At 48.7% G+C, this 10,394-nt stretch overlaps 1 protein-coding gene across 6 annotated transcripts in view; it reads left to right on the top strand.

Moving 5' to 3' along the window:
- Positions 1-484: 484 nt before the first annotated feature.
- Positions 485-10,394, top strand: part of QKI (QKI, KH domain containing RNA binding) — a 153,661-nt gene continuing 143,751 nt past the window's right edge. For 3 of the 6 annotated variants that reach the window (XR_008794144.1, XM_056126295.1, XM_056126294.1), the window contains exon 1: positions 487-654. Coding sequence is in view for 5 of the 6 variants with exons in the window: in XM_056126295.1 (XP_055982270.1) it covers positions 513-654 (142 nt within the window). In the remaining variant the exon portion in view is untranslated. Of the gene's footprint in view, positions 655-10,394 lie in introns of all 6 variants that reach the window. The other 3 variants (XM_056126291.1, XM_056126296.1, XM_056126293.1) reach the window with 2 other exon arrangements.

Here is a 10,394-nt window from a genome sequence, read left to right as displayed (position 1 = left end):
AGGAGCGCAGTCGGCGCGCGGCGGCGGCGGCAGCGGCAGCGGCTCCGCGGGCCCGGCCGAGCGAGCGAGCGAGCGAGCAGCAGCCCGAGAGCCAGAGCGGCGGCGGGGCGACGAGCCCGCGGCCAGGGCGAGGGCGAGCCAGGCAGCGGCGAGCGCAGAGCGAGCGAGGGCAGCGCCCGGCCCGGCCCCGCTCGGCCCGGCCCGGCCCGGCCCGACGACTCCGGGGCCTCGCGAGCGCGGCCGGCCGGGCAGCCCGCGGGGGCGCGAGCGGCGGGAGCGGCGGGAGCGGCGGGCGCGCGGCGGGGCGGCCCGGCCGGGAGGCGCCGAGGGCGCCGCCGAGCCCCGAGCCCCGAGCCCGTCCCGAGCGCCGGCCCGGCCCGGCCCGGCCCCGCCGCCCGCGCCCCGCTCGCCCGCCCGCCCGCCCGCTCCGCTCCGCTCCGCTCCGCTCTGCTCTGCTCGCCCGGGCGCGGCGCGGCGAGGCGCGGCGAGGCGAGCGCGGCCGCGCCTGGAACATGGTCGGGGAAATGGAAACGAAGGAGAAGCCCAAGCCCAGCCCGGATTACCTGATGCAGCTCATGAACGACAAGAAGCTCATGAGCAGCCTGCCCAACTTCTGCGGCATCTTCAACCACCTCGAGCGGCTGCTGGACGAGGGTGAGCGCGGCCCGGCGGGCGCCTGAAGGGCACGCGGGGGGCGCGGGGGCGCGGGGGGCGCGGGGGGCCCGGCCGGGCCCGCACGCAAGTTGCCAACTTCCCGCCCCGCCGCCGGGGAACAAAGGGCCGCGCGCGCGCCCCGCGCCCGTGGGAGCCGCCGCCCGCCGCCCGCGCCCCCGGGGGCCGCCCGCCTTGCGGGTGCGCGTGTGTGTGTCCCCCTCCCCAGCCCCCTCCCGCACACTGCGCCCCCCGCCCGCCCGCCCGCCCGCGGCCCCTTTAAGCGGCGCCGCTGCCCCTGTTTGCCTTGGCACCGCGAGCGCCGTGGAGGCAGAAAACTTTCTGGAATGTCAAAAAAAAAAAAAAAAAAGAAAGGGAAAGAGAAAAAAAACGAAAAAAAAAAAAGCGCCGGGGAGCGGAATCGCCGGGAAGTGCGCGGTGGCGCGCTCCCCGCGGCGGGCGCTAAGGGGCGCCACGCGGCGCCGGCCCGCGCTGACCCACATTCCCGCGGCGCCGCTCGCCGCGACCCCGCGTGGGACCCCGGCCGCCCGCCCGCCCGCCCGCGGGCGCGCGTGTCGGGACGGGGCGGGGCCGGGAGGGCAGGCGCGCGTGGACCGGAGCTGCTGGTGCCTTTTCTGCCCCCCCCACCCCGAAGTGCGAGTCGTGGAGGGGACAGATCTCGCTCTCCCGGGCGGGAAGTGGCCGGGGCCACGGGGAGCGCGGGGGGACCCGGGGGGACCCAGGGGGACCCGGGGGGACCCAGGGAGAGTCCTTGCACTGAGGATCGTGCGTGCGGGGTCGTGTCCCTCCCCGCGCTCCCCGAGCCGCCCGGGGCGGGTGGCCGCAGCCTCCCCCGGCTTTTCGCCGCGAGCGCGCGGGTCTGTCCCACGCGCGTGGGTTCTGCCCCTCGGGACCGACAGACACCGCCTTGCTGACCCCCTTCCCCCCCACTACCCCCCCCCCCCTCCCCCGGGAAACGAGCCGTTTTGGTTTCTGGGCCCCGAGCTGCTGCCGGCCGCGGGCGGGCGGAGGATGATACAAAGTTGCCAGCCCCGGAGTGCCGTGCGGTCTGCGTGGTCTGCGGCCGTCCCTGCTCGGACCCGAGTCGCCCCGAGTCGCCCCCGCGCGCCCGCGTCCCCTCGTCGGCGGCGGCGGGATGGCTCTGTGCGGTGGCTGGGATGTCCGACACGGGCAGCCGAATGGCTCGGAAGTGCGATTGTTTTCTTTTTTCTTTCTTTTTTTTTCTTTTATCAGACCAGGACAAACATGCAGGAAAAGGGACTTTTTTTTTTTTTTAGTGTGGAATAAGCTGCTTCCTGCCATTGTTAACCGTATTATATACTTAATTTGACATAAGAAAGAAAAAAAATCCTGATTTCTGAAGTGCATCACGATTCCTTGTGCTGGACGATCGATTTAATTCCCCCAGTGTGGCAAGTTGGTCATTACCCCTTTGTGGCGGCGTGTCAGTGATCTCAGGCACATTCATGACGACTTGCCTTTGCGCCTCGGAATGGCATGTGCCTTGACATGTGAAAAATTGTCTTAGGATTTTGAGCTTATTGTTTTTGCCTCTGATTAGTTTAATCGAGGTCGGATATTCTAGCTACAGTAGACGTGGTTTCTAATAATTAGAATTTCTTTGCTGATACTGTGCAGCAGCAGTTTCATTTTCAGATACCCTTCAGAAGTATAAAAAATTGCCTGTCCACTTGAGAATTTTTTTTTTGTCTAATGAGAGATTTGGGATTTATCTGTGGTAGATTTTCTGAGTTGACTAAACAGCTTGAATGCTTTTACATGGAGCATTTTCAAATTTATGCCTCGGTAACCTTTAGCCTATATTATGCCTGGACTGTGCACAGTGCCTAGGATTCGTCTTTTTCTGGGAGGGAGGGAGGATTGGAGGACACTCGGATTTCCCTCTGAAGTGTCTCCACCAGGATTACTTCTTAAAGTCGTGCATGGCCGTCTGGGCTGGGGCCATCCGTTACAGAACCCAGCGTAGGTTCTTAATTCCAGTTCTTGAAACCTCTCACTGAAGAGAGAGAGGAGATGAAATAGAACCGGTCTTTGACTGCTCCCTTTAGGGAGTGGACCGGGGACTGGCCAGGGGAGGGGCGAGTGATCGGGACAAGTCTTATTTTTCTCCTTGATTAAACCTTTCTCTGTCCTGAAAATGAAACTCAAGCAGGAACAGAGCTTGAATGTAATGCAGTTTTCTTGAAATATTTCAATTTAGAATGAGAACATAAAAAGATCAAGTAGATTTGACTGAAAAACAAACACGAAAAACCCAGTCAAGAGGAAAATGAAGTAGGGGTCCTAAAATCAGATTTTAATTCTCAGATTTTTAGGGAGAGGAGAGGCTAGAGACGCCAGTGAAAAAAATCAACGTGTAGATCATCTGGTTCAGAAGGAAGGCTAGCCTAAACCTTTTTACTGTGATTGTGACTATCTGAAAAATAAGTGTGTGTTTAATAAAAAGTGAGCAAAACATGTTGGGTTAACTTCTGCATTAGTGATATGAGAAATATATTTTCACGTGAATATTTTTGGTTATAATTTTTCTTTTTTTAATTTTGAATTTCTCACCCTGCTTTCTATTAAAAACTGGGGGCCAAAAATATTTTAAAAGTTGCCTTATTGTTAAACAATTTCCTGTTTATTTCCATTGACATCTCTATTATTAAAAGTATCACACTTCAAGTTTTTTTCTCTTTAGATTTTGGGTTTTAGTCCACACCTGGTGGTGCTCGGAGCTTAGTGGGGCTCTTTGCTCAGGGATCACTGCTGGTGGTACTCAGGGGGCCAGATGGGGTGTCGGTGGGTGTGCCTTGCGCAAGACAAACTCCTTCCCTCTTGTATTATTTCTCAGGTCCATAGATTTTTTTTTCTTGAAAAACCTTGCTTGTTTAGCAAAGCGTTGGTTTAAAATGGCATGGGAGTAATCTTGCATCGTTTCTTTCTAACGGTTTCATGCCCTCCACCCCCGAACACTGTTGGCTCTACAGTCCCAATACTTGGACAGACAGAAGCAGCAACAGTTTTCGCTCCGTCCATCAGTACAGATTGCTCTTACTGTTAGTACATCTGTACTAATAGTTAAGAGGAGGGACACCAATATGTAATCTGTGGTTCTCTCCATTCTTTTTTCTCCTCACCTAGGGAGTCTCACCTACCGTGTAATTAGGAAAATTGATGATTCATTTCATAGGCCATTTGTTCAGTGTTCATTTTGTTCGTTTGCAATTGAACTCCTCTGCGGACGGACCAAGTATTCTGGATAGGGCATGCATGCATACCTACTGTGAGTCAGAAGTTGAATCATTTTCCCCTTAACTTTATCCAGTTTGCTTTGCAGTGAAAGCTTGCTTCCAGGGGTTTAACATAATTCTGCTAATAGAAGCTTCTTTTTTTTCTAATTAATTGCCTTTTCTAGTGTGTTCCGATAGATCTTAAATGGTTTTGAGAGTATCAAGTGAAAGCAAGTCACTTTCGATTATTTTATACTGCTCTTGTACACGTTACATTTTTGTTACTATCCATGCACTAGTCACTGTCTTGCAGATGAAGTGCATCAGTTTTCCAGAACAGGGGTTTGGTTGACTTCTTAAGGGAAATAGATTCCAGTGATAAAGGACACGAAGTGTAACACCTACCTTCCTCATCTCTCTGCTTTGACTTGGCCTTTGCTGGAATGTGAGTCAGATGCTTTTCTTTGGAGGCCAGTATGAAGATAGTTGAGGACTTTTGTTTCCTTTTGGTATTAACTGTCTTACGGCAACACGATCATAGGAGTAGGTAGCTTCTTACAGTCCCGCTGGAATGACATTTTAATTTATTTGACAAATTCTGTGCACTTAATACAAATTGATTCTGGTTTATGATGGCGTCATTACAAGTGCAGCTTGCCTTTCTGGGTTATAATGGAAATGCGCTGTGCCTTTGCTGGGTTTTAGCTTTTTACCACAAGAAATAGTGCCCATTGAGCAACTTTCTACAAGGGCTTTGGCAGGGTGGTAACAATGTTTGATGATCTATTTTAGGACTTGGGGGGTGGGGTGGGGGCGTGGTGTAGGGCTGTACTTCTTGGGTAGGCCATTTAAAGAATTTTTCATTTGACTAGATAACAGTTTCACTTACAGGATTAATAGAACTTCAGTATTTTCTTTGACCCCTCTTTTTTTTTGGATATGCCTATAGTTTTATGTGAATTTCAAGTAGTATATTTTTCTCTTAATGAGAGAATTTAGGAGCCCTTAGACCCTTTTAAAATCATGGCACTTCAGATTCAGAAAAGATACTACAGGGGCTAAGGTGCTGGCCCTTGCACACGGCTGACAGGGGTTTGGTCCTCAGAACCACGTCACGGTCCCTGGAGCCCTTCTAGGAGTGATCCCTGAGCACAGAGCCAGGAGAAAGCCCTGAGCGTTGCTGGGTGTTTCCCTGAAACAAAAAAAAAGAAAAACCCAAAATGAATGTTTGGGTTTTGGGGCCCCAAATGGCTTCATTGTTTGTTGGAGTAAGATATTTGCAGTTTTATTTTCACTTAACTGGAAGCATAGACAGCTTTAAACTTTCCATAATAAGTAGTTTGTTTTGCTCCTGTGACTGTGTTAAGAAGTTTCACTATAAATATAACCCATGTCAGATGCTACTCTCTAGTTATCGTGTTTAGCGTTGTAGTATTATCAACTCTTTCTGTGTCTGTCCTCTTAGAATTGCCTGGAAATGTTCACTCCATTGGTTGCCTGGTATGTGCATACTCTCAGATATTTGTTGTATTAATAAATATGTTAATGCTTTTCCTCCTTTTTTTTTTTTCTTTTTGGGTCACATCCGGCTATGCACAGGGGTAACTCCTGGCTCATGCACTCAGGAATTACTCCTGGCAGTGCTCGGGGGACCATATGGGATGCTGGGAATCGAACCTGGGTTGGCCGCATGCAAGGCGAACGTCCTACCCGTTGTGCTATCGCTCCAGCCTCCCTTTTCCTCCTTTAAATTTTTTTTCCCCTCTGTGGCATGGGACTAGCCAACTGTATAATAATCAGTGGTTATTTTTGACAAATACAGCTTAAACATTTGTAGTTATTCTCTGAAAACCTAATCTTAATTTTACCACTTCTGGTATGAGAATTTGAGAGAGAAAATAGATTTACTTAAGTAGTAGTTTCTGTTCAGTTGCTATGCACCGTCTAGCAATCCGTAGGCAGGGGGAGCTACCAGAGTCCACCTTAACCCCTGAAAGTTTTGCACTTACCGAATCATATAGGCAGACCTTTTTGCAGGTGCGTTGCCTGTAGGAGTTGACGTTCAGCCCATCCTGAGGTCTTGTGCACTTGTACAAAGCCCTGTCAGTGGAATGGATTCTTTGTTCCTAATGGCCGCTTTGGTGATTCAGGATAAATACGGCTATTTGAGTGGTTGAACGCTAACATGTGGTAGTTACTATAATTTTAGAACATACGTAAAGTTGAAAAGTTGAGGGCTGGAGTGCTTGCACAGCCGGGAGGGCGTTTGCCTTGCATGCCGCCGACCCGGGTTCGATTCCTCTGCCCCTTTCGGAGAGCCTGGCGGCTACCGAGAGTATCCCCGCCTGCATGGCAGAGCCTGGCAAGCTCCCCCTGACATATTGTATATGCCAAAAACAGTAGCAACAAGTCTCACAATGGAGACGTTACTACTGGTGCCCGTTGGAGCAAAATTGATGAACAATGGGAGGACAGTGCTGCTGACAGTGGTACATAAAGTTGGGGTGATTTGAAAGTGTGATTAGAAGAGTGATTTTATTTTTTTTGTCAGCTATAACTCAACCCTTATAATAATACTTTTTTGGTTTTAGCTTGAAGTTTTAAATATACTTTTTTTTTGTTTTAGCCTGACTGTTTAAAAATAAAATTTGTATGAGTTTTTATCGAAAGTGTAAGAATTCTTAAATCAATGGGTAAATGTCTAGACTTAATTTTTTAAAAACCATTTTCTTAGTTTTCTTGAAGCCCACACTCTAGTTTTGAATTTGGGCAGTCTTATCAAGTCTGATGATAAGAACAGTTTATGTTCACAGTGTTGCTTCATATATTGATCCTAACCTATATCTTTCATTATAAACTGAATTTTGCGGCTTGAGAGTTGGACCAGTTTGCTGTAAACACCCTTCCTTCCCTCCTCTCTCTCTCTCTCTCTCTCTCTCTCTCTCTCTCTCTCCCCCCACCCCCTCCTTCTGTGTTTTAGGCCTGGCCCTACCCAGGATTTAACTGTGCTTAGGGACTACATAGAGTGCTGGGATCAAATCTGGTTAAGCTGCATACAAGGCAAGTGCTTTAAATCTGCTGTGTTGTCTCTCTGGCCCAAGTTTGCTGTAATATTTCTGTCACATTATTTGCCATAACAGCAGAATTTGTTAGTTTAGATGCGTTTCGGGGATACTGGCATGTCAGAAAAATACTAAAATACTACTTAGGTTATAAAGTGATCCTATATGATGTGACCTCACAAGTATTAAGCATGCATGTCAAAGGGGACGTACATTTGAAGGGAACTGGCCTTGAAAGCCTTGTGACAAGTCCTAAGGATGGTGACCTTCTAGAACAAAGAAGGCTTTAGAAGTAGTGGACTATCTGGTTGGTCCTGGCATCAGAATGATTTTATTTGTGTGTGTATGCCAGTGGAAAAGGGAAAGGGATTTTAAGTAAATACTTAGGGCTTTTGTGCAAGACAGCTCATGAAGACTGGGCTTGCTCTTGGTGTACACTTGCAAATTCGTGGGGCAATCCCAACTCTTAAGGCAACAACGGTAGTTTAGTAGGAAAAATTAGTCGCACATAGACACATATTTGGGGGACTCCCAAGTCCTCGGTGTCCGAAGCCCATTGCTGGCGAAACTTGACCAACCCGGCCAGTACTTTGGTGTCAAGGCCTTGCCAGGTGATGCTGCTTGGCCCCAATGGTGCTTCTTGGCCAGTGGTGCTGGAAACTGCCAGAACCACACCTTGTGGGCCCTAGGGTACTATATAGTAACAGGGACTGAACTTGTCTCTTTGCACCTCCAAGGAATGAACTTCTGACTCATCTCCTTGATCCTTCCTTTTTTAGTTACAAGTAGAAAAGTTGTTGTTTAAAAGCATTTGAACCCCCCAGCCCCCAATGGCCATCATTTTTATAGGGTCATCATATTGCCTCCGTCCCTCTCGGAGAGCCTGGCAAAGCTACCAAGAGTATCTCGCCTGCACGGCAAAGCCTGGCAAGCTACCTGTGATGTATTCGATATGCCAAAGCACAGTAACAAGTGTCACAATGGAGACGTTACTGGGCCCGCTCGAGCAAATTGATGAACAACGGGAGGACAGTTACGGTGACATATTGTTTTATAAGGAGTGTTTGGAGAGATGTTGGTAGAAAGAAGAAAAACTGGAGTAAGGGTAAAACTTTTGGCCAGGTATAGCGGGCAGGGCACTTACCTTGCATGTATGTGTGTATGTGGCTGACCCGGGTTCAATCCCTGACAATTGAGCCCCACTGGGGCTGATTCCTGAACATAAAGTAAGCTCTGAGCCTTGCCTAGTGTGGCCACCCCGCCCCACCAACACACACACACACACACACACACACACACACACACACACATACACACACACACCCCCCATAACAAGCAAACAGACAAACCAAACTTAGAACCACCTGACACATTTCTTTTTAGGTGTGGTTGGCAGGGTGATAACAGGTAATGTTAGACGCACACAGAATTCCGCAGCTGCAAGGGACCTGAGCTCGGAGGCTGCTGTCTTCATTTCCTAGGTACCAGGTATGAGCTGGAGGTCTGGAGAAGTGCTGGCTGCTTCAGAGCACAAGGCGTCAGCTCTGCAGTTTGCTGCCTTCTGGTGTAATTTGTGACTGCGTGACACCCCAGGTGGAGCTGGGACGGCTGCTGTTCCCCAGGTTGGGAACAGGTAGAAGAAAAAGCTGTTCGGGGATTTTGCTGGTTTTGTGGGTATTGTTGAACTTGCACAGGAACAGATCAAAATCTTTTTTTTTTCTTTTTACCCGGTATAGCCTGTAGCCTATGTCAAGAGGCCAAGGGGAAGAAATTATAGGCCTTTTAGAGGATTTTACTGATTAACTTCAATTTCTTGGTAACCAAATGATAGAGCCTTAACTTTTTAAAGTAATAGCGTGAAAAATAAACCTAGGGTGCATGTACTGTTGCTGTTGCCGCTGTTACAAATACAGCTGCCATTCTTAATAACTACGCAGGAGAAAGCTTAACGGTTTTAACCGGAAGATTTGATGCAGAGCTTTAACATTGCTGGGTAGTCAAGAGTGTGTATTTGCTTCCGCTTAAGATCAGCATAATGCTGAGAGTCCCGTGATTTCACAGGGCGGCTTCTCCAAAGAGTGCCAGTAGGAGGTTGATGATGAATTGGACGAAATGGTAGCTGCGCTAGGTAGGTAGCCACTACGTCCGATTCCTGATGCTGCTTCTGGAGCACATAGAGTCAAAAGAACTAAGTGTAAACCACAGGACTTTGCTTGCTGTGTTAAAGTAATTGTATCCCTCTGACAGAACTGCTATTACCTGACAGTTTAATAAACTTTTTAAGGAAAAAAAAATTAAACCAGGTTCAAGTGTAAATTACTCGGAAGTGAACTATATCTTACCTTCCAGTGTTGTTGCTGCTATGTCATTGTTGCTGTGATACTTCTTTGATTGTACCACAGCTATTCAGGTGTGTGTGTGTGTGTACACATGAGAGAGTTAGATAAAGGTGAAAGGCATTTTGCGTATCTGTGTGACGCCATGCTGTAAAGTTTTTTTGACTAGTAGACCTGGCATCTAATCATGACTTCTGTTGCCTCGTTTGGTGATCTTGGGTAAGATATCTAAGTTGTGTGGGAGCCTGAGAGATTGTACATCAGGTAAGGCATTTGCTTACAAGTGGTCAACCTGGGTTCCATCCCCAGCGTGCAGTATGGACCCCAAGCCCACCAGGGGTGATCCTTGAATGCAGAGTCTAGAGTAAGCCCTGAATATAGTCGGTTTATATTGCCTACACTGCGCATGTCTCGACCCTGTCCCCCAACAAACAAAAATCTAAACTCTGAATTTGAGCTGATTTATCTGTAAATAGAATGATCAGCTTTCCTCCCAACTTGAAAATATTCAGAAATCAGTGTTATATGCACGTGGGCTTTTCTCATACTAAAAGGTAGCATTTTCTCATTTTTGTCTTGAAATTTTCAGTTTTGGTTAGAATGGACAATAATTACGACAAACACAGCAGCTTGTAGAAAATGACAAAGAGGAAGAAAGGACAAAGGCAGGTTTACCATACGGAAACAGTTTTTATGGACAGCAGAATTACTGCTAGCATTCTGTCTGCTGGTTCAGAACTCACTTCGTGCAGAGGGATCTAGGAAGGTTTTATTGAGAAATCTAACCTAGTTGGGGGGATCTCTTCAGGCAAGTGGGAGAAAGAACAGTGTTCCAGAAGGGCAGGCGTACGAGTGTCAAGGGTGAAGGGAGGTTGAAAGACTAAACGAATGTGCATAGCCTTAGTTGGGATGGCCAAATGCAAACAGGGAAGTGCAGCATGTCAGACTCCCTGGTGCCACAGCGGGGTCCACTTGACCCACAGATTATTTTGTAATCTGGTGATGCGACACTTTCATTATCAATAAATATAGTCCTGTCCTATAGAGGATATTTCTGCTTTGTGAGTTCTTTTAAGACATGTTCTTGG

Source organism: Sorex fumeus, unplaced genomic scaffold (assembly GCF_029834395.1).
Source record: "Sorex fumeus unplaced genomic scaffold, SorFum_2.1 ptg000061l, whole genome shotgun sequence".
NCBI classification, from domain to species: domain Eukaryota; kingdom Metazoa; phylum Chordata; class Mammalia; order Eulipotyphla; family Soricidae; genus Sorex; species Sorex fumeus.
The sequence above is the reverse complement of the archived record's forward strand: the minus strand, read 5'-3'. Positions and strand labels throughout refer to the sequence as shown.